Below are 25,351 nucleotides of genomic sequence, written 5' to 3' on the forward strand. Positions count from 1 at the left end.
TGAATTTCTTCTCCTACATCCAGAAAAGGCCTATTAGTGCAATAATCCTTAGTGTTAGCTAAAACTTACCTTCACAAATAGGAACTTTTCCGGTCCAAGAATTATCAGATCTACATACTCTATGTTCTGTTCCACCTGCTAAGAAAAAACCAGGCTGGCAGGTGTAAATTAGAGTATACCCATGAGATGGAAGGTCCATTCCTACTACATTAGCATGAGCAGGTGTTTCTGGCTGTTTACAGCTGTGGGCTATGTAAAAAAAGAAAATGAAAATAATATTAATTTTCTGTAGACATGTTAAAATTCTTAAAAAGACATCATTTTTTTCCACAAGATGACTATAATCATAGCAACTAGGGAGGCAGAGACCAGAAGATTGCAGTTCCAGGACAACTCAGTCATAAAGAATTGCAAGACTCTATTTCCACCCAGTAATTAAAGACTAGTGCCATGTGCCTGCCCCCTACAAGGCTGTTGGAAGCACAATAGTTGGCCGTTGTGCAGTGCCTGCCCTTCCAGCAACAAAGTAAAATCCAAGCAGGAGAACTGCAGTTCAGGATGACCTGAGTATATGAGTTTAAAGAAAATCTCTATTTTGAAAATAATGAATGATAATAAAAAAAAGACTGATGGAGTGGTCCAAATGACAGAATACACCTAGATAATGTGAAACCTTGAAATTATAGCCTAGTTGTGCCTGAAATAAAAAATCAAATTCATTTGGAGATAGCTCACAATATAACTTTTAGAAATAATTTATGCCATAATTTTAAAATAACAGATATTTTACAGAATGAAAAGAAAAATCTATGTCAATATATTGTTTCACAGCCTAGTGATTCCTAAACAACCATATGTAGACCAGAGATAGATGTTAGATTAGATAAGAAATAGAAATGTTGGGGCCGAGAGTTTGGCCTAGTGGTTAAAGTGCTTGCCTAGCATGCATAAAGACCCGGGTTCGATTCCTCGGTACCACATACATAGAAAAAAGCCAGAAGTGGTGCTGAGGCTCAAGTGGCAGAGCTCTAGCCTTGAGAAAGTCCAAGGACAGTGTTCAGGCCCTGAGCTCAAGCCCAGGACTGACAAAAAGAAAAAAAAGAAAAGAAAAAGAAATAGAAATGTCTTATTTCCTCATTAAGTACGAGAGTACTATTTAAAAAGTCCTCACGGAAAACAGCATTTATACAATCAATAATGTCTCATGATATTGTCAAGTTGAGACTTTCAAACTAATCTGAAAACATTACTTTTTATAATTTCTATTGTATTTACTTTAAAAATCTGAACCTAATTGAAAGTATAGGCACATTATATTGCCTATATAATTGTACCCCTGTGCACAAAGTACATTTTCTTAAACAATATGATTTTTCTGAAAATATTTGTATTTATAGATTAGAGAGTTATCATAGAACTCCAGCCTCATAATATTCTCTTTTATTAATAGTTCATTGTTCTGGAAATATCATTTACAAATTTTACTTATGCTGATTTCAAACAATATTTGGGTTCATACACTGCAAATATTCTTTCTTTCTTTCTTTCTTCTTTCTTTCTATCAGTCTTGGGCTTTAACTTACGGCTGGGCCTGTACCTGAGCGTTTTCTTCACTCAAGGCCAATACTCTGTCTCTTGAGTCTCAGTTTCACTTCCAGTTTTATTATAGTTTATTAAATATCAGAGCAGCCTCACTGACATTCCTTATTGGGCTGGCTTTACACTGTAATCCTTAGATTGCAGCTTCCTCAGTAGTTAGTATTACAGGTGAGTGGGACTGATGCCTGGCATTAATTCATCTAGTCTTTTGTCTCCTTTTTCATTTTTTCCTCTCCATTTCTTAGTTTCCATGACATCTGATATCTAGTTAATCTGTTTTAATGTCTTGTTATTGTATTTTATTGTCAAGATAATGCATGGAGGGATTGCAGTTACATTCTTCAATAATGGGTATATTATTTCTCTAACCTTGATACTCCTTCTCATGATTTGTCCCCTTTCCCTTCCCCCACCCCTCCCACACATCTTTTCTCCTTCCCCTTCCCTATTTAAATAAACAAATAAATGTATATACTATATACCAGGTAATAAAGTCTTATGTTTTGCATAAAATTAGTTTTGCTGGGCTCAGGTGGCTCATACCTGTAATCCTAGCTACTTTAGGAGGCTGATATCTGAGGACTATGGCTCAAAGCCAGAGGAGGTTACAGTTACATTTGTAAAGAGATGGGTATATTACTTCTTGAACGTTGTTACGCCGTCCCATGTTTTTCTCCCACATTCCCCCCTCAGCATCACTTCTAAGTAGTAGAGTACATTTCTTAAATATTGCCATGTGAATATCATCACTGTTGCACTGGTTTATCCTTTGTCCTTTGACTCATCATCTTTTTCCCCCTTCCCATCCCTAATTCAAATAAGCAAATACATGTAATACAATATATGATGCACCAAAGTTAGATACAGTAACAACAGAGGATCAACTATAAGGGAAAGGAAAAAGGAAAAGAGAACAAGAGAGAGAGAGAGAAAAGAGTGGTATATATGCACACAGGAATTATATGCTGCTGCCAGAAAGAATAACATTGCCCATCTGAGACTCTGAGTGTGGTTTTGTGGCTCAAGTGTATTGTACTAGCCTTGATCTGAAGAGCTCAGTGACAGAGTCCAGACCCAAAGTTTAAGACCCAGGACCAATGAAAAAAATAAATGAATAAAATTAGTCTGTTCACAAGAAGAAATGAATGCTACTTACTTGAAAAACCATTCCCTAACACATGATCATAAAGCTGTGAACAGTAGCTAACATATTTTTTAATTGTGTGTTAATGTATGTTTAATTTGGTTACTGCAATTAACTTATAATTGGTAGTTTAATCTTCACGTGGTACAAATAAAGATAAGCAGAGATCCGTCCCACTGCAGTGTAGTATACGGCACATAGTAACAAATGTTAAACTTATTTAAATCACCATTATATAAATGTAGGTTAACAAGGACCCTTAATCACCTGGTTGTAGTTCCTAAATCTGCGGTTAAGTTAATATTCTGAAAAATTATCTATTAAAGAACTGAGCTTAAGGGCTGGGAGTTTGGCCGGGTGATAGAGTGCTTGCCTGGCATGCATGAAGACCTGGGTTTGATTCCTTGGTCCACATACATAGAAAATAAGCCAGAAGTGGTGCTGAGGCTCAAGTGCTAGAGTGCTAGCATTGAGAAAGTCCAAAGACAGTGTGCAGGCCCTGAACTCAATCCCAGGACTGGCAAAAAGAAAAAAAAAAAAGAACTGAGCTTGAGGCGAGGAATCTGGCCTAGTGGTAGAATGCTTGCCGAGCATGCACCAAGTCCCGGGTTCTCTTCGAAAAAGCCGAAGTGATGCTGTGGCTCAAGTGATAAAGCTCTAGCCTTGAGAAAGCGCAAGTATAGTTCCCAGGCCCTAAGTTCAAGCCCCAGGACTGGCAAAAAAGAAAAGAAAAGAAAAGAGCTATGATTAAATAACAGGCCCTGCAAAGAGCTTAGTAGATGTCTCAATGGAATGTTTTGCTGAATTTTGGAACACTGCCCATGCCCCAGGGTCTTTGGATCATTTGAATCATCTACATCAAGGCTAAATGTGCAGGGCTTACTTGAGTTTAAGTAAATCCTAAATTAAATGCATTCAAAATTACAATTTCTACTGTAGTGTAGACTATTTACAATAAGAGAGACACCATTCAACACATATCAAAAGAAAAAAACGGGGGGGGGGATTAGAGGGAAAGAAGACACAGGTAACTGCCACATGAAATCTATTTGTGTATTTGAGAAGGTCACTCAAAGACTTTACCTTTGGTTCCTGTAATCTGTGCAGCAAAGGATGTCACTTTGAGAACAGTGAAATAATTTCTACATTTCCAATAGGAGTCCATGACATTTTTGCAGATATTTTCAATTTTCCTTAAAACTAAGAATCAAGTCCACCTCCTCCTCCTCCTCCTCCTCCTCCTCCTCCTCCTCCTCCTTCTTCCTCCTCTCTCTTCCTCCCTCCCTCTCTCTCTCTCTCTCTCTCTCTCTCCCTCCCTCCCTCCCTCCCTCCCTCCCTCTCTCTCTCTCTCTCTCTCTCTCTCTCTCTCTCTCTCTCTCTCTCTCTCTCTCTCTCTCTCTCTCTCTCTCTCTCTCTGTCTCTCTCTGTCTCTGTCTCTGTCTCTGTCTCTCGTTTTGGGGCTTCAACCTTGGGCCTGGGAACAGTCCAAGGCTAGTGCTCTACCACTTTGAGCCACAGTGCCACTTCCAGTTTTCTGGTGGTTAATTTGAAAGAAGAGTTTCATGGACTTTCCTGCCTGGGCTACCTTTCAACTATGATATTCAGATCTCAGCCTCATGGGTAGTTAGGATTACAGGTCTGACCCACCAATCCCTGGCTAAGAGACTTTTTTCATACATTGGCACAGATCTATGAGCCAAATAATTGTTAACAAATTTTCAGAAGAAAATACACACAGGCATACACGGGCACACATACACACACTACACACATAGCTACTTTTACCCTTGGGAGAAATATATATATATATATATATATATATATATATCCATTCTACTCCCAATAAGGATCATTTCTTACACATGATACTTACGTAGGCATTCAGGCTGAATTCCACTCCAAGTGAGATCAGGAAGACAAGTACGTGTTGTAGATCCTTGAAGCAAATGTCCTTTTTTACAATGGAATTGTACAACACTTCCTACCTACAGCAAATTAAAAGAAAACAAAAGTTGCAATGCACCTTTAAATGGACCAAGTAAAAGGGAAATCCATGAGTGAGAAAAAACTTTCAGATGGAATTCTTGAATTTAGTCATGGGATTTGAAGAAAATACATACAACCTTAAGCCAATATACTATCATGCATGACTCTGTGCACACGTGTGTGTGTGTGTGTGTGTGTGTGTGTGTGTGTGTGTGTGTGTCTGTGATCAAGAATTAAGACACAGATGACTAAACATTGAAAAGATAACTATGGCAGTGAAAGGTCAATGGAAATTATGAAAGGCAAATTAACTTTGAAGATGTGCAAACAAGGTGAGATTCCAATCTAAGAGATTTAATCTCAATGAAGTAAAGCTTAATGAGTGTGGTGAATGTTTTGAATGAATCAAAAACCATACAACTAAAGCCACACATTTTGCCATGTTTCCAAGGGTGCAGAATATATATATATGTATATATATATATATATGTTTCCTCAAAATATTGTCTCCAGACAAGTACAAGATCAACATCAACTAGGAATTTACAAATAATGTAAATCCCAGGGTCATATTCCAGATGCACTGAAAAGGAGATTCTTAAGGTAGAACAACACGTATGTAATAAATTTTTATTTTAATTATCAATGCAATTTGAGAAGATTGATATAAAAGTTAAAGAATAATAACCTAATGAACACATAGAGAGATTTTTTTTTTTTTTGCCAGTCCTGAGCTTGAGCTCAGGGCCTGAGCACTGTCCTTGGACTTTCTCAAGGCTAGAGCTCTACCATTTGAGTCTTAGCACCACTTCTGGCTTTTTTCTATATGTGGTACCAACTAATCGAACCCGGGTCTTTGTGCATGCTAGGCAAGCACTCTACCACTAAGCCAAACTCTCGGCCCCACATATAGAGTTTTATATACATTATATATATATATATATATATATATATATATATAGTACATGTATATATCTATATATCACATCTGTTTTGGAGGGAAGTACATTTGAATAGTTGGTGTCAATGGTGTAAAAACAAGATTAGGTGGTATTTACAGTGGTAAGAACTAGGATATAGTAACTGAATAAACTCCCTGTCCAAAGTACTGTGCTTGATTTTAATGCTGGGTTTGACATTAAAGGAATTAAAGGAACAGGAACAAGTTAGAAACAAGTACAAGTTACAACTTTTTTTTTTTTTTTTTTTTTTGTCGGTCATGGGGTTTGAACTCTGGGGTTGGGTGCTGTTCCTGAGTTTTTCACCTCAAGGCAACCACTAGATCATCATGAGCCACAGTGCCATGTTCAGTTTTCTGAGATAAGAGTCTCATGAACTTTTTTTTTTTTTGCCAGTCCTGGGCTTGAGCCCAGGGACTGAGCACTGTCCTTGGACTTTCTCAAGGCTAGAGCTCTACCACTTGAGCCTCAGCACCACTTCCGGCTTTTTTCTATATGTGGTACGAAGGAATAGAACCCAGGTCCTCATGCATGCTAGGCAAGCACTTTAACCACTAGGCCAAACTCCTGGCCCCTCTCATGAACTTTTGTGCTTGGGCTGGCTTTGAACTGTAATCCTCAGATCTCAGCCTCCTGAGTAGCTAGGATTACAGTTTTGAGCCACCGGCACCTGGCCAAGTTACAACTTTTTGAGACTTAAATTCTCATCCATAAATAACATTTATGCTATTATTTGTCTGGAGATTTACTTTAACAATCAATAAGAATATATATATATATATATATATATATATATATTCCATTCCATCCTGGTAGCACACACAAATTTCACAACAACTCTATTTATAATGGTGAATTTGGAGACCAAGTAAAGAATAGTTCTAAAGTCTTAAATGGCAAGCTATAGATTGAGTAAATGAAGAGGTGTAGGTAGATGAATATGTGGTGGTGAGCCAGGGGAAAAGGTTACTAATTCAAAATATATTGTAAAGAGAAAGCACACAATGTATTCAATATTTAGAGACAGGAGACAAGATAAGTTCTATTTAGGACCCTATACTATACATTTACCTAACAAAGGGACTCTGAGAATGCTGAGCTGGATTTTAGAATTTACCACTCAGACTCTATGTTCTGTCCTCGTGTTTTGTAGAGGAAGAATCAAGATTAGTCCCATTCTTTCAGGTTAAGAGTATTTGAATTATTTTTCAGTGGGTGATGTCTCACAGATGTAATCCTCGCTACTCAAGAAGCTGAGGTCTGAGGATCCAGGTTAAAAGCCAGTGCAAGGAGGAAATTCCATAGTCTCTTATCTCCAATTAATTACCAAAAATTCAGAAGTAGAACTATGGCTTAAAATGGTTGAGCCCTAAAATTGACCATAAATTCACAATAGCAACACCTAGGCCATGAGTTCAAATACCAGGAGAAGCACATAAAAGGATAAAGATTAGTTTAATACTTACAAATGTATATTTAAAGTAATACACAGATCATAATTGAAATAAATTGATATACATAAAGTTTACTTTTTAATGTTTTTTTTTTCTTTTAATGGTTTATATTCTGTTATTTAAACCCCAATACACCATGTGCTTTTTTTTTTTGGTCATAAGGCTCATTGTTTCTGAGCTCTTCAATTGAAGGATAGTGTTCTACTATTTGAGCCACAGTGCCATTTCTGGTTTTCTGAGGGTGAATTGGAGATAAGGGACTCATGGGCTTTCTTACATAGGCTGGTTTTAAACCACAATACTCAGATTTCAGCCTCCTGAGTAGCTAGGATCTTAGAGGTGAGTCACTGGTGCCCACATTAGAAAAGAAATTAAATAAAATTGAACTTGGATACATGATTATAACATACATAATTATTTCACATATAATTGTATCAAGCACAATCATATGGAACTTGGCATTCACATAGTGAGTTTGGTAAGGTTAAATATAAGTGGAGTAATAGCTACAGAGTTAAACGTAAAACTGTGCTTAACATTAATAACCTCAGGAAACAAACTGAATCAAGCAAAGTGTCTTTTTTTTTTTGCTCAGAGCTCAATTTAAAGAGAGATAAAGCAGTTAACTGTAGTATAAGTTCTTGGCACTTGCTCCATTATTGATTATTAATGTGCATATTTCATCAATCATTGCAACAGCTATTTATTCACATAATCACTCCCACAAATATTCAATACCTATCTATTTTAGTGAGGTTATTCCGATTTGTAATATTTTATACAAGAGAGAAACCATGTTGGATGTTTTCAACAAATTTTTGTGATCTCTAATCACAGACAATATATTTTGTATGCCAATAGTCTTATCCACTTTCAAAACATTGCTAGGTGTGGTAATATATGCCTACAGTCACAGATAGTTTGGAGACAGAATCAGGAAAATTATAGGTTGAAGACCAGAAAAGAAAAGAATGAATGAATAAACAAATAAATTTATATATACATATACACTTGCATATGTCCATCCATCAATAAGTCAAAAATATTGAAATTTAAGAAAAGGAAATTGAAAAGTCTTGAATGCTTTTGTAATCCTGAAATTTTCTTGACTCACTCAGAATTGGAATTTCTTTAGCTATAATTTTGATTCCTAGCTCATTACTGAGCACTTAGCAACTGATCAAACCAGAGTAAATATAAAATTTGAGATATTCTAACTCTTCCTGAGCATCTGTGAGTACCACAGGCACATACACTGGGGTTAGAATCAAGGGCCTCACACACCTGGCAAATGCTTTATTGCTGTGTTCCTAACCATCTTCTGAAAATTAGGAATTTGGATTGAGATGATCATTCTCTTCATGAGGTGGTGCTGGAGAGAGAATCATTTCCCTGGTTATATGGCTAATCTAGAATCTTTTAAAATGAAGGAGATAAAAGGGGAGCAATAAATGATTTAGTAATGTATCTAAGTCTTCAATTTTGATATTTATCCTTTCACCTTCTGGACCATTCTTTCTGATAAGGACTAAGACTAGTTCATGTTTAGTAATACCTTTAGGTTTTACCCAGTTCAAAATAGTGATTCATATTTGCAAGAGTTTTTATCAGCTAAGGCAGCTTTGAATATGAGATCAGTTTATTTAGTTTTCACTACTAAATTAATAGCTAGAGTTTTTAACATTATTATTGTTTTTGTTCCATACTGGTTTGGTCAATATATATTTAGTTTGTGTGGGTATTTAATAGACATAGCTATAATTACAGTAGAGCCACACTTTTGTGGCTATAATTGAGTCTACTCATATTTATATAAAGTTAAATGATTCATTATCTGTATTTAGCTCAAATAATAGATATTCAGGGCTAAGCTACCTTTATGATTACATTTTAAAGAATTATAATGACTTCTCCATGCTGAGTTAATGATTTTGTCTATTTGGTTGACTGATGGTCACGTCTGAACTCAACCATTTCCTGATCTGAACATGACCTGAACCATCTCCGTGATTCCCTTATTATGCAGATTTTTCAGAAAATCAACCTGACTTAGTACAGAGACAGGAACCTCACCACTCACAGTGCTGCTGGGAGACTGTCATCAACATGTTATGTGATCACAACAAATCTCTCTCTCTTTCAGGTTGTCTGCTTAATAAGAACTATTCTGAGAAGCTAGCTGCCCATTTTTCAAGATTTAGGTCAATCGACAAAACCCTGTTATGGAGATATGAATCTAAAGTGTTTTTTTATTTTTTTATTTTGGAGATGCTGCTATAATAGAGCTCAAGACTTGTTTTCCCAATTTTGTATTATCTGAACCAGTGGGAGCCAAAGCAGAAGAATTGGAAATACTGTCAAACCTACCTTCATTCTGTGCCTGAACTGTAGATAAATGGAGTCTATTTTTAGCAACAGAAATATGGCACTTTAGAGGCGCCCTTCCTTTAGAAATGAATGCTTTTCAGGTTCGCCCTGAATTTCACTCAGAATAGCACAATTTAGAAAGCCGTGCAACAGAAAGCAATTGGGTAATGTGTAAATTGGCTATTTCCTTTTGGAATCAGTGTGCACTTTGGCTCCCCTTGGACTCCTGTAACAGAAAACTTGCTGAATCTCTACACAAATCTGAATCAGAAAAGGAAAGAACAAGAACGTCAGCCACACATGATTGCACCTGCTAAAGAATGCTGATAGAACAAGCCAACCATGTGTTTTAAAATAATGGGTTATGGTTAGATTAGTTTTTAAGAAATTTCCCCATCAATGTTAATATCATGTACACAACAACAGCACTTTTGAATAATCATATACTTACATACTTCTGTTTTGCTCAGAAATCTCTTCTGGAACTCTGCCTGTGTTACTTTTCCTTATGGCACCCCGCACCTCCCTGTAGAGTTTACTCATTTACTCTCTGACTTACTGACAGTACTTTATGTCCTGCACCACTTACACATTTTCTAATGCTCAATGTTACCTTTTCTTTTCTTTTATCCTCATGTAAACATTTTCTCCTTTTGGAAGCATACTTTTCATGTTTTAATTGCGTTACTTTCACTCCAGGTACACCAGAGCTTTGTCAAGTTGTTCATAAATGCCAACATGAGGTAGATATGTTTCCTGTTCCACAAGGTTATCAATGTAAGAATCAAAGAACCTTTGAGTTGACTCTGAACTAAATGCAAGTGTCTATTTAGAACACTCACTTAACTGGGACATAGTTGCACACAAATATAATCTCAGCTCTCAGGATTCAGGTTTGTGTCAGAAAGATCAGGTTGTTTGAGGTAGGAAGCAAATTTGAGACCAGTTTGGACTAAGCAGTGAATAGCAAAAAAAGAAGACCCACCTGGAATCCAAATGTGTGGTTCTGAGACCCATGCCGTGGCACTCCAGGGTTATCACAAGAGGTACGTGTGGGTTCTAATGCAAAGGTTAAAAACAAAATATTCTATGTATTTATATTAGATTGATTCTCATCATTCAAAACATATATGAGAGAAATAAAAATGTGTCTGGGTTATCCTGAGAATGTCCCTGCAAGTATAATACAGTTTCTCTCCATGGTCAGAAATTTAACTACTCTAGAATCAAGAAATTCAGATACTCTTCCAAAGTCTGAGATGTGAGGATCACATTTCAATGCAAGTTTGTGCATGAAAGTCCTCCAGACACTTATCTCTAATAAACTACTCCAAACTAAAGCAGGAAGTGGATTTATGTTTTAAGTGGTAGAACTCTAGCCTTGAAAATTCAGGGACAGAGCCTATGCACATAGTTCAAATTCCCAAACTTAACACACATACACACACACACACACACACACACACACACAAAAGGACAGGAAGGAAAGAAGGAAGGAAGCAAAGAGAAAGAAAGAAAGAAAGAAAGAAAGAAAGAAAGAAAGAAAGAAAGAAAGAAAGAAAGAAAGAAAGAGAAAAAGAGAAAGAGAGAGAAAAAGAAAAGAAAGACACAAAGAAAGAAAGAAAGAAAGAAAGAGAAAGAAAGAAAGAAAGAAAGAAAGAAAGACACAAAGAAAGACACAAAGAAAGACACAAAGAAAGACACAAAGGAAGGAAGGAAGTAGGGGAGGAAATAAATTCAAGTGGGTGGTATTTTGTAAGTATCATGGAATTTTTGAACTAAAAACAGGTTGACATCCAACTAATTCATTAGATTCAAAGTTAAGGAATGATATGAGTTGAAAGAAGTCTACAAGCATAAAGCATTAGATTAGACATTGCTAAATTGTGATTTCTAGGTAAAATGATATTCTTTTTGAAAAATAAATAGAATGTAATTTATAGAGTCATTTCTGAAAATAGAAGGCTGTTGATCTCTGAGTTGGTTGCTTATTTGATACTTTAGATGGTCAATGTATTAAGCATGATATTTAACATGTGAATTACAGAACTATGCAGACCACCATTTTGAAATTCACATTTTTGGAAGTCTTTTGGAAATGGATTTTTATCTCAAAATAATGTGCTTTATTTGTTAGAAAGATCCAGATAAAGGATCACCCTTAATAAAAAAACAAGTCTCCAAAACGAATCTCCAAAGTAACAACCATCCCATTAAAAAATGGGCCAAAGACTTAAAGAGAGTCTTCTCTGAAGAGGAAACAAAAATGGCCTATAGACACATGAAGAAATGCCCAGGAGCGATCACTACTACACTGATGGTGGGAGAGCAAACTCCTTCAACCACTATGTAAAGCAGTATGGCAGTGCCTCAAAAGGCTAAACATAAAACTCCCCTACGACCCAGCAATTCCACTACTTGGCATTTACCCAATCATCCAGAAACAAGGACATACTAAATCCACTAGCACAACAATGTTCATTGCAGCACTATTTACCATAGCAAAGATATGGAACCAACCTAGATGTCCCTCAGTTGATGAATGGATCAACAAGATGTATTTGTACACAATGGAATTCTATGCTGCTGTCAGAAAGAACAACATGGCCCCATTTGTTAGGAAATGGAAAGACTTAGAAAAAATCATATTAAGTGAAGCCAGACTCAAAGGAACTTAGGCTCAATGGTTTCCTTCATTTGTCATAATCATTAGAAACCTTGGGCTCTCCTAGCAGAGATCTACAATAGAGCAAAACCTAGATACATAAGGCCATATAGTATGATGCTAAATGAAAGGACCTCTAGGATATAGAAACAAAAGCCATATAATGAGTGATTGTTGTCCTTAATGTACTATGTTATCTCTCATCCCTTTTGCTGTCCCTTGGTTATCTCATATTGTTACAGTATCTCACTTTGTTATCTGATATATAGGATATATTTGTATTTGGTTATTTGAAATTGGATAGAGAAGGGGGAAAAGAAGATGGGGGTGTGGGGGGGAGGGTAATGGGTACCAAGACATGTGCAAGGGTATCAATGTATGTGAATTAATGCACCTTCTATCTGGCAAATATCATGTAACCCTTTTATTAATTACAATAAAAATATCAAAAAATAAAGAAACAAGTCTCATAGTTGTTCTTTCTTTTCCATTTTAGTGACCTATGATAACATTATTTCAAGTATTTCTTCTGGAAGTTTCAATAGCTAAAAAATAATTCCCTATTAATTGTTCCTTTTAGTACCTTCAAGGTACTCTTATGTATAAAGGTATTTTCTTAATATTTAATTATAATGAAAATCATTCCATATCACTACTGCCTAACAACCTCAAAGGCTGAAGATCATTGGCATTTAATTGGCATTACCTATGCAGTGAGGCGATGAGCCAGTCCAGGTACCATCTGCTTGACATATACGGGTGTTGGAACCCACTAGTATGAAAGGAGAGTTGCAGCTGAATGCCACTTCTGACTGGTAGATAAAACTTTTGCCTTCCCGTTTTCCTTGGGAAGGTATACCAGGATCACCACAAAATTTGGCTGGAAGCGAAGACAGACACTTATCACAAAGAATGAGGAATCAACACAGTAAAAATAGTTTACAAACATCGGGATAAATCACAGAAACAGGGTACAATAGTCATTATAATCTATCTCAGTGAATTTTTTTCCCCTAGATTATAGCTATGCAAATAAATACTGAATCATTAGGACTTGTAGATTATGGTTCAGGGACAGCCTTGGAAGTGGATTAGGAACTCTCATCTCAAGTAAACTGGCATAGTGGCTTGCATCTATTGTCCCAGACATTTGGGGGTATAGGTAGGAAAAATGTGATCTGAAACCAGCTCCAGGCAGAGCACTTAAGATCCTATCTGTAACCTGAATAACTCTATCTGCTCTCCCCAAATACTAACTGATTTTCTAGACAATCTCTACTTTGAGGAATACTTTTGTAAAACAATGGGAAAGCATTGTGGAATGAAGTTAAATCCCAGTACAAACAGGAAGGTCACAGATTCCCCCCCCCCCACCCCACCAGATGGCTTTGAGTCTGATCCTGAGATCTCAGTCTCTTGAACTCTTGAATAGCTAAGCTTACAGACACAGCCACCAGTACCCACTCGGCTTCATTAGATTTTAAATTAGGTGTTTTGAGGGTTTTTGACTACTCCATATTTGCACTAGCAAATCTGAGGCGTTTAAGTAACAATTGTGACTTTAGAACATAACCTTAAGCACAGAAATTACACTTACGTAAGCACTGTGGTACTTCACCACTCCAGGTGCCATTTCCTACACAGGTTAAAACAGCAGGAAAGGACAGTTCATATCCAGGAGAACAGATGTAGCTGATACTAAAGCCCCAGTCAAAATTTGTTCCTTCCAGCCTTCCATTAGAGATCTGGGGGGGAGCTGAGCAGGTAACAGCTGCAATTACATTAAAGTGATTAGACACAGCTGTTGAGATCCCCTGAGTATTAAATAAATAAATAAATATCATTAGGAGCTGCTTATGTGCTAATTTAACCTTTCAGAGGACAATGCCATGTGACATGTTTTATTCAGCCAGCAGTATTCACCCCAAGCATCCTGGAATTAATCCCTCCTCCAAGATGCACTTTTTTGGCAACATAATGGCCACTCATTGTCAGAGATTCTGTTACAAAATAGCAAGCTGCCTGACACAGGGAAGGGAAGCAGAGGGTGACCTTCCATTAGGTATACTATAACTGATAAATTATTGTTTTTATGTAAAATTATTTTCCAATGACCTTTAGAAAGATTAAGGTGTAGAGTATTTTGGCTCTATATAACAGCTAAGGATTTTTTTTCTTTATAGCTAAGGAACTTAGCTATCATTTTATAGCACTTTTGAAAACACAGATCACAAGTCTGTATACATAATCCAAATTATCCCAAAACTATTATAAAATCTATTCTAAGAAAAAAATATGTAAAGAAAATTTAAATTGTTTCAAATTGTCTTCGAAGTGCTACCAGCTTCAAAATCAAAAAAACGAGAGCAATGATATCATGATTAGTTGCAATATATGTGGAATTGTTTGGAGTTTGCTAGCACTGAGATCAACAAATTGATTTATCTGGAATATCTGCTCAAATATTTTATGTATTGTCTATTTCTAATGACCAAAATTGCACTATACATTTCACTCCAGTGATCTGCCTTATTCTGACTTATACACAAATTGCTCTAAGCATTACATAAATCATCAAGGACCTGGTTCAGAAGCTACGTGCTTTCTCCTCTGTCCAGAAAAATCATGCAAATACATCTGAATTATTATCATTACCACAGTGAATGACAAGGAGATATGAACCTATCAAATCACTAAAATTATGACAGAATAAGAAATATCAATTATTTAAAATATATTATGAACCCATGACATAATTACATCTACTGTATTACATAAACAATTCTAGAAGTTGATCACAAAACATATGAACATAGTCCCAGTGGATAAAAACATAGAATGGGGGGCCGGGAGTTTGGCCTAGTGGTAGAGTGCTTGCCTAGCATGCACAAAGACAAGGGGTTCAATTCCTCGGTACCACATACATAGAAAAAAGCCGGATATGGTGCTGAGGCTCAAGTGGTAGAGCTCTAGCCTTGAGAAAGTCCAAGGACAGTGCTCAGGCCCTGAGCTCAAGCCCAGAACTGGGAAAAAAAAAATAGAATGGTAAGTATATGCCTACATTAAATGATACTGTATTCTTAAAGAAATAGGATCTCTCTTTATAATAGAGCAAAACCTAGATACATAAGACCATGTAGTGTGACACTAAATGAAAGGACCTCCAGGATATAGAAACAAAAGCCATATAATGAGTGGTTGTTGTCCTTAATGTACTGTTATCTCTCATCTCTTTTGCTGTCCCTTGGTTATCTCATATTGTTACAGTATTTTACCTTCTTATCTGATATATTGGATATATGCGTATTTGGTTATTTGAAATTGGATAGGGAAGGGGGGAAACAAGATGAGGGGCAGGGGTAGGGGGAGGGAAATGGAGACCAAGACATTGGAAAGGGTATCAATGTTTTTTGTTGTTGTTTTTTGTTTTGTTTTGTTTTGTTTTTTACCAGTCCTGGGCTTGAGCCCAGGGCCTGAGCACTGTCCTTGGACTTTCTCAAGGCTAGAGCTCTACCACTTGAGCCTCAGCACCACTTCCAGCTTTTTTCTATGTATGTGGTACCGAGGAATCGAACCTGGGTCTTCGTGCATGCTAGACAAGCACTCTACCACTAGGCCAAACTCCTGGCCCCGATATCAATGTTTTTGAAGCAATTCACCTTCTATCTGGTGAATATAATATACCCCTTCTTTGGGGAAAAAAAAGAAATAGGATCTCTCACTCTTTTTTTTTTTGCCAGTCCTAGACCTTGAACTCATGGCCTAGGCCACTATACTTAGGCTTTCTCAAGGCTAGAGCTCTACCCTTTGAGCCACAGCAACACTTCTGGCTTTTCTGTATATTTAGTACCAAGGACTCGAACCCAGGGCTTCCTGCATGCTAGGTAAGTCACTAGGCCACAGTCCTAGCTCAGGCACTCTCTTTTGTTAAGGAAAAAAAATATAGCTTTGTAATTCAGTCTATCCTCAACTTAGAGAAAATCTTGTCCTTTACTCTTTGTGACTTGTCATTCAAATGGCTTAGTAAATTAAAGCTATAATTCTTTAAAGGTACATTCTTTACAGCCAGTCACCATTCAGTATAACAATGGTAGTTAAATACCAGATATATTTTAGGTTTCTGTTCTTTTTCTTGCACTCACAGTGAGATACAATTTTTTTCTCAAAGTATCACTTTAAATTCCTGAATAATACAATAGTTCTGGTATACTTTATTACAAGAAAGGGACTATAGTCATTTTTCAGTAGGAGAGAAAGACATTAAGAATATATAAATATACTTTCAATTTGCATATCAAATAAGGAAATATGTTGGTAAAATCATGATCATACCCCTGCAAGTTGGCATCACTCCACTCCATGTGCCGTTTGTTGTACAAGTCCTGCTTCTAGAACCATTCGATTCCATGGTGTAGCCCGGCTGGCACATGTAGGAAACATTCTGTCCAACCACATAATGGTCTCCATATCTCAGGCCATTGGCTGGGACACCTGGATCTCCACAACTGATGACTATCAGGATCGGGTTAGAAGACCAGATGGTTAATATGACTCATATTCAATGGAAAGGAGTATAAGCATATGTTGTACTTAGTACAAAGCAGAGAAAATTAGATCTTCGTGTTCATTTTTTAATCATAAAATATAAGCATATTTAAATCACAGACTGGCAGATCTTGATTATGTATGCTTGTTACAGTTTGAATACATGTGGTTTAGAAATAGTTGCTTATACAAGGTAAAGGCTGGCTAATATATCATTCTGTTGTATTCTGCATAACAGAAAACTCTGTACCCATGTGCCCTGAAGCAATAAATCCTTTCTTTTGTTGTTCTTTCTGTTGGTCTTTCTTTTCTTTTGTTCTTTTTCTGAGGTACTCACACCCCTAAGTTATCACTTGAGCCATACCTCCAGGCCTTTTGATATTAGTGGGGTTTTTCCCTCAATTTAATTTGAAACATCCCTATTGTCCTCTATTACTTTCTCCTGAGTAGTTGGAATTACATGTTTTTACTGCTATTTTCAACTTGATTTTGAAATAGGATCAACCAAACCTTTGCTAGGGTTGGAATAAAATTTCCATCTGCCTGCTGAGTAACTAGAGTGATGTATGTGTCCCACCACGATCAACTGATGTGGTGAACTGTGTTAGCTTGTGTTATATGCTTATGAAAAACTCACTTTACTCAATCAGATTTCTCACATATTTGAAGTCTGTGTTCCTCCAGAAATTGTCTTGCTGTATTGCCTAGAATATTTTCTCTATAATTATACAGATACATCTTAAAATCACCTTTATGTTGAATAAAAATAAAAATCTAAAACTAACATTGTTATAGAATAAAGCAATGACTACATATAAAATTTGAATTTATCACAAATGCATCTAATTTCTGAGCTCAGTGAAAATTGAAAATGTTTGGTTTGTGGTGAAGAAATCAATTCCCCTTGTCCACACCAGCCAACCCATTAGAAGAACACAAGAGGCATTCTATGCCCCCCTGCAGACTGGATTAGGATAAATAAAATTATGAGGTATTTGAGGTATTTGAGAAAGAGCATTAACTCTAGGCACAGGATTTTCTAAGCACAAAATTCTTAGGAATTGCACTGGTCTTATTCCCATGGGCAAGAATGCTCCTCTAATGCGATGATTTATTATGATGTCACATGAAAACTTACAAAAAGAAGTGACACAAAATAATGAGTAACACAAAATAGAATTAAAGAATAAAATGCAAAAAAAGACTGTAAATAACATCACAAAATTGATGTTTTAAAGCACAGGATTTAATCATGATTTGGTCAATGAATTTATAAAAAGCTTTCATATACACATTTTCTTTTCTAGAGGTAAGAAAAACATACAGTACACTTAGCTTCTAGTCTGCTGAAAAGGGTATTAAAAGGGTAAATAATTTCATGAATTTCTTTCTCCCTGACTTTTTCTCAGGCTCTCTCACTGATTAACTCTTTTTCTTCATATTTTGGACTTTCAAGATTATAAAGCTAAGAAGGATTAAGAAACTGAAGACTTTAATGCAAGTCAATTAAGTTGAATTTAGTTATTTTAAACTCATTTATGTATGTCAAGATTCTTTTCATATTATTTTAAGCTGTTTAGCCTAAGAAATAGTTAAGACAGTGATTGAAAAATAGTATCTAGAACATCTCAGTAATTCATGAGCGCTCAATATCATTTGTACACATCAAATTTGTTGAATATAATTGGACTTTACAAGATTATATATAGGAAGACTTTTCTTCCTGTGATTATCAGTGAATAACAGATTTTTTTTGCCAGTCCTTGGGCTTGAATTCAAGGCCGGAGCACTGTTCTTGGCCTTTCTCAAGGCTGGAGGTCTACCACTTGAGCCACAGCACCACTTCCAACTTTTCTGTGTATGTGGTACCAAGAAATAGAACTCAGGAGTTCATGCATGTTAGGCTAGCAGTCTTCCACTAGCCAAACTCCCAGCTCACAGACTTCTTAAATGATACAACTGCATTGGAGAGGAAATTAAATATACCTGCTCAATACTAAAATAACATTTTTCACTTTCAAAATGTACAGTCTTATAAAGATAAGCACAGTTTTCCTCATTTGAATTTCACTTTATCTTTTACAACTAGGTTCTTGATCAGAAAGAAGAAATTTACCATGCCACTCCCAGATTATTATTTTCTAGACATTGTTTTTACATAATGCTTAGAATCTTGACAAAAAGGAGAAACCTACTGCTTGATAAGACACCAGGAGCTGAGATGTATAACACAAAGAAGACAAGGGACTTACTTGTCCAGACACAAAGAAAGAGCTGCACATATTGTGGCAGTATCATGAATGAAAAATCTGGCAATAAAAGCTCAGAAAGGTTTGTCTAGTAACTTCCTAATGAAGGCCAAAGAAGCAGTTTCTAATAGCAACAGCATTTATAAACAGCACCTGCACAGCAAGTCAATTCATTCATCACCAGGTTGTTTTCAACCACCAAATGAGGCTTTCCATCTTTTTAATCAAAAGTTCAAAATACGTTTTCTTTAAGGCTTTACCCTAAAATTTGGAAACATCAATACACAACAACAGAGTTCAAGAAAATCTTATAAGTTCACTGAAAGCTCTAAATATTTATCATTCACATGTAAACACAGGCTCTCACTAATAAATTCAGTGAACTGATATTTTCTCATTTCTATGCCCTCCTATGCTCAGGGATGAGTTCAGTGCCTGAGTCATCATGGGAGATCAAATATTTGCTTAAAGAATAGATGAGTGTGTATGTGAAGAATGATTAAACTGTTAGCTGAGATTCCTGAATAATCATGAACTGCTTTAGAGGATTCTCATTACTCCATTGTGTAATGGATGTCCATTTGTCAGAATTTATAACAATCTAAGTTGATAACTTCCTTTGTAAATGTGAAATATAATTGTGGTAATTCCCATCAATCTTTGCCTCTTGGGAAATAATTTCACTTGTAACTTTTTATGTGATCATTATAAATATATATTTTTAATTAAAGAATTTATTAACATTGATTTTTACATCATATTTCAAATGACAAGTTTAACAAACAAGTGTTCAAGAAGGGAATCTCTACATACAATCACTGGCACTTGGTTTTTAGAACTTAATCAAAATTAGGCTAAGGGTTTGTATATCATAGATACATATTAGTTTATAAAATAAAAAATTACGTCTATAGAGTCAGAGGTTTTTAATAAATTAAGGTCAAGTTTCTTAAAAGTTTTAAGAGAAATTCATATTTAACTTAATATGAAATGAACATTTTGTATGATAATACACAAAGATCCATATAACTTTTTTTTTGCCAGTCCTGGACTTGGGCTCAGGGCCTGAACAGGGTCCCTGGATTTTCTCAAGGATAGGGCTCTACCACTTGAGCCACAGCACCACTTCTGGCTTTTTGCTACGTATGTGGTACCAACTAATCGAACCCGGGTTTTCGTGCATGCTAGGCAAGCATCCACTACTAGGCCAAACTCCCGGCCCCCATATAACTTTTAATGTCATTATATTTCCTGATATGGATATATATGTGTTCTAATTCTTGAAACTATATTTGTGGGGAGCCGGATGGCACCTGTTTCCTGCCTCGCTCCTTGTAACTTATTTGGTATGTGAGTGCGAGGCCTTTACTCGTTACTAAGTATCAAGTTGCTCTTCAGTCTGCGCATGACGAAAAAGGGCGTGACCAATCCCGAGTCTCAAAACGGCCTTAGCAACAGAGTAGCCAATGGTAGAGAGCCCCTTGTTCCTTGGGCTTATATAAGCAGCTGCATTTCCCTGCCCAGGGCCCCTCTGCTTCAGCTCTCCCCTCAATCAAGTGGCTCTTCAATAAAGCGTGATACGAGAAGGATCCTCGGGTGGTGTCCATTCTTCCCTGCTGGTCAGGGGTGTCGGGCGCCGCATATATTCATATAGATAGATATTCCAATTAGTCCATTACTTTTTTCAGTTTTAGACAACAATATAACAATCTAAATTTTATCAGAGCAGCCCTTACACACAAGCTTTCTCAAGCTTTTGGTTTCATAATTAGAGCAGAGTTCTGAAGCAGAATGAACTTCTGAATGAATAGCCAAATCATTGTTCTCATAATGATTTTGAACTTATATCATCACCCAGTTTAAAAGTTGGTTTCTTTTGTAGATCTCCACAAGACAGGTTGTCAACCAAATCAATTTTGGCTGGTTTTGATTGTGCCAGCATCTAATTACAAGATTCTAATAATAACCCCAGTCTTGGGCCTTGATAACTCCACAGATTGCCAAGTACCCTCTGGATAGAAAAGTAGGCTCTGGTTTACAATCCCTGCCATGACCATGAGGAACAGCGCACATTCCCTCTCCCTTTTTCTCTCTCTCTTTCTCCCTCTCTCTCTCTTCACCCCCCTTTCTCTGGACGTTTACATTATTTCCTTTAACTTCATTCAGCTTCATCATCATATATTCTCCAGTATTCTCCAGGTTAGGAGATTAGATCAATATCCAGACCTACCTCTTATAAGGAAAACAAAAATCTTTCAGATTACTCAGGTTTCTGATAAAGATTCATAGAGGGCTATTTCCATGTTGGTGTTCTGGAACAATAGGCATCCCTTTCCTTTACCATTAAACTTTGCCATTTTTTTGGCCAGGTATTCTTTTTTTTCTTTTTCCTTTTTTTCTTTTCTTTTTTTGCCAGTCCTGGGCCTGAACTCAGGGCCCTAGCACTGTTCGTGGACTTTCTCAAGGCTAGAGCTCTACCACTTGAGCCACAGCACCAATTCCGGCATTTTTTCTATGTATATGGTATCAAGGAATTGAACCTGGGTCTTTGTGTATGCTAGGCAAGCACTCTACCACTAGGCCAAACACCTGGCCCCACGGCCAGTTATTCTTCTTGGCCAGAAACTAGCCAGATGCAGGAAATTGGTTACTGGCCACTTTGGAAGCAAATTTCTAGTATGCAAATAAAGAAAAAAAACATTAAACACAACCTTTGAACACACATTTTCTTGTAGACCTGAAAATTACACCTTGCTCTACATTTGAATGCTCTGTATAGAGTCACAACATTTGACTTCTTCTCCAAATACTAGATGCAAGGCATATACTGGGGGCTCTAAGTATCATGATAAGCCCTGATACACTTGGAAAGATAAGAAAACTAATGTTCTGAAGGTATTTTCTATTTTTTTGTTGTTGTTGTTGTTGTTTTTGGCTGCAAGGCTTGGACTCTATATCTAGGCACTGTGCCTGAGCTCTTCAGCTCAAGGCTAGCGCCCTAGCCCTTTGAACTTCAGTGCCACTTCCAGTTTTCTAATGGTTAACTGGAGGTAAGAATCTTATGGACTTTAGTGCCCAGACTGGTTTTGAACTGAGATCCTCAGATCTCAGCTTCCTGAGTAGCTAGGATTATAGGTGTGAGCCACCACATCAGGCCTGAAAGTATTTTCTTAGTTAACAAAAATATTATAATGAGTATTTACTTCTGCTTAATCTTAATCTTGTCTCTTAATATGAACATCAGAGACCAATGATATCCTTGAATTTAAACATCAGGTGTTATTTTGAGCTGCCCATTGTGATGGCAAGTAATATTCTAGCTTAGCTGAATAAAGGAATGGCAGAAGGAAGGATGAATGGTGGAGATAAAAATGTTTTGTTAGTGACAGGCAGTTCTATAGAAAGTTCAAGTTAAGCCAAAAGTTTGGCCTAGTGGTAGAGTGCTTGCCTAGCATGCATGAAGACCTGAGTTCAATTCCTTGGTATTACATATGTAGAAAAAAGGAAGAAATGGCGCTGAGGCTCAATTGGTAGAGCTCTACCCTTGAGAAAAAGAACCCAAGGACAGTGCTCAGGCCCTGAGTCCAAGCCCAGGACTGGCAATAAAATAAATAAATAAATAAACAAATAAATAAATATAAAAATAAAAAAAGAAGAGAGCGCAAGTTAAAAAAAATTCTTTGGTCCTTTTATAATCTAAAGCTGTTAATACATAAACTAGCATCTTTTCATTATTGGATACAGAGTTTCGCAAATATTAAATCATATTTATTGTGAAATATTTCTGAACTTATGCAAGTGGACAAAGCACATTACAGGTAATACAACAATACCGTGATTGTTTGTGTTTTTGAATGAATAGGTGTTGAGAAGCGTAAAAAATATATATTCAGATGAACCGCATTTGCCATTTGGTATTTTTGTATTTTCTTTTAACTTGCTTCTTTGCTTCTGTACATACGCTTGCTTAAACTAAAGGAATGTAACTGCTGTTCTTGAGGGTAATCTACAACTACCCACTCGCCATCGGGCCCCAGACACTCCCGGACCTGGAGCAGGAGTTAATGACCCTCCAGCAGGGAGTGCATGACAAAGCACACATTCCAGACCCTCCACCTAGGCCTCGAACTAGAGATAGTGGCCATCTAGGGGCCAGCAAACTAGGGTAAATGTTAACCAATCATGAGCCTGCTACTATGGAGATCTCCCCCTAGACCTACCACTTCCCCCAAGTCACCCCAAGGGCACCATCCAATCAGTTCAAAGCACGAGCAAGACCAATGATTAGCCCCGGCCCCTTTCCCGCTTTGTATTGCACCAATCATTGCTAAAAGTATGGTATGAATTTCCCTCGTTGGGTATTGATTTGCTGCCAATGCTTGCTGGGACCTTGCCCCTACCAAAAAAAATGTATAAAAAGAGCTGTAATCTTGTGTTCGAGGCCTCTGGTCTGCACTCGATTATCAGTGCTCAGAGACGCTAGTTCAAGCCCGCCAATAAACGACGGATTGCAGTTTGCATTGATCTTTGGTCTCTGGCGATCCATTCAGGGGGCTTCAAGTTTCTGGGCATTATAGTGTGTGTGAGTGAGTGTGTGTATGCTTAGTAAACAAGTAAATGAAAGATATTTGAGGATCATGTAAGCTGAAATTTTCAAAGGAAAATTATGCTGGCAATTTCAAGTTACATCTAGTCAGTAAGATTTTAGAGAATAAAAAACTTTCAATTACCATTTCTTGACAAAGATCTCAATGATCATGGGTTTTGTGAAATTTTTCTTCTGTTAGTTGGTAGATTCATACTAAATTCAATCATAGATCCACAGTTTTCTATAGATTTTTTTTTGGCTAGTCCTAGGCTTGAACCCATGAACTGGGCACTGTCTCTAAGCTTCTTTGTGCTCAAGGATAGAACTCCACCATTTGAGTCAGCACCACTTCTGACTTCTTTTGAGTAGTTTATTGGACATAAAAGTTTCACAGGCTTGCTTTCCCAGGCTTGCTTCAAACCTGGATCCTCAGAACTCAACCTCCTGAGTAGCTAAGCTCACAGAAATAAGCTATTGGCATGTGGCTCTATAGTTATTTTTCAATTGCTAGCTGTATAAAATTTTTATTTGTATTAATTAAAAGCTAAAATAATGTACTGTTTGGATCATCACTTTGATTTTCATAATGTAGGAGGTATGAATTTCAAAAAGACATTTAGCAAAGAAAATAAGTACAAATTACAAAAACTTTTACTGAAAAGCAAAGTAAATTTTGTCCAAAGCCAATTTATATTTTTTATTTATATTTTATATTTTATTTTTTTTATATTTTATTTTTCAGCCCACATATTAAAAGCAATAGTTCAACTATTTAACAGGCCATATTAATATCCATAGGAACCATTACTAATTCTTTCATATTATATTCATTCTGTATTGAATGCTCTATTATATCATCCATCTTGTTTATTTTGTCTTTCAGCTGATATTGTCCTAATTATAGCAAATTTCTTCTGCCAATAATTACACACATTAGCGTAATTCATTTCCTTTGACTCATCACATTAGGAAATATCACCTCTTCTACTACTAGCATATTTATTTTGTGCTTTCTTTGTCATCAGCACTGATATGTAATGTTATTCAGGAAGTTTCATTGTAAAAATACATTTTACAAGAAAGCATATGGGTTTTCATAAAAAAAATCCCTCAGTCTTGGTTTGGTAATTCAGCTTATTTACATAATTTTTCATGTTATTTAATTCATTTAAAATACATATATAGTGTCTTACATACCATTGCCATAAACATTACATCTCCTAAAAGTAAAGTTATTTCATATTTTATATATAAGTATTTCAATGAGAAATGATATGATTTGGTGAAACAAATTGGGAAATGGTGAAATTAAGATATAGAGAGAAATGGGCTACATACAAATTAACAAGGCATTCCTGGATGTTTTATTAGCAGCCTGTTATTAGCATATCAAACCACATATACATAACATTGTTATGAAGAAAGGGAAAAATATGCAAAATAAAGAAAAGGAAAGAAGCCAAGAACAGTGGCTCATGCCTGTAATTCTAGCTCTTCAGAAGACTGAGATCTGAAGATAATGGTTCAAAGCCAGCCCGGGCAATAAAGTCTGAAAGACTCTTATCTCCAATTAACTATTAGAAAACTAGAATTAGCACTGTGGCTCAAGGCATAGGGTGGTAGCTTTGAGCTAAAGAGCTTAAAGACAACGCCCAGGCCCAGAGTTCAAGTCCCACAACACATAAAAGAAAAAAAAAAAAAGGAAAGGAAATGAAATGAAAGCAATAAAAAATGGTGAGGAGAAGTCAACTAGAGATATTTCTTCTTCAGACAAATAGACTTTGATCCTATCCTT

General features: G+C 36.5%; 1 protein-coding gene across 3 annotated transcripts in view; it reads right to left on the reverse strand.

Annotated features, from left to right (window-relative positions):
• Window positions 1-25,351, reverse strand: part of Csmd3 (CUB and Sushi multiple domains 3) — an 842,017-nt gene that overhangs the window by 15,989 nt on the left and 800,677 nt on the right. For all 3 annotated transcript variants that reach the window (XM_090339296.1, XM_090339294.1, XM_090339297.1), the window contains 6 exons: window positions 16,507-16,686; window positions 13,772-13,945; window positions 12,881-13,054; window positions 10,495-10,568; window positions 4,617-4,728; window positions 70-249 (listed from right to left, as the gene is read on the reverse strand). In XM_090339296.1, the coding sequence (XP_090195422.1) occupies window positions 70-249; window positions 4,617-4,728; window positions 10,495-10,568; window positions 12,881-13,054; window positions 13,772-13,945; window positions 16,507-16,686 (894 nt within the window). The remainder of the gene's footprint in view (window positions 1-69; window positions 250-4,616; window positions 4,729-10,494; window positions 10,569-12,880; window positions 13,055-13,771; window positions 13,946-16,506; window positions 16,687-25,351) is intronic.

This window comes from Megascapheus bottae, chromosome 9, assembly GCF_031878675.1.
Source record: "Megascapheus bottae isolate mThoBot1 chromosome 9, mThoBot2.hap1, whole genome shotgun sequence".
In the NCBI taxonomy this organism is placed as follows: Eukaryota; Metazoa; Chordata; class Mammalia; order Rodentia; family Geomyidae; genus Megascapheus; species Megascapheus bottae.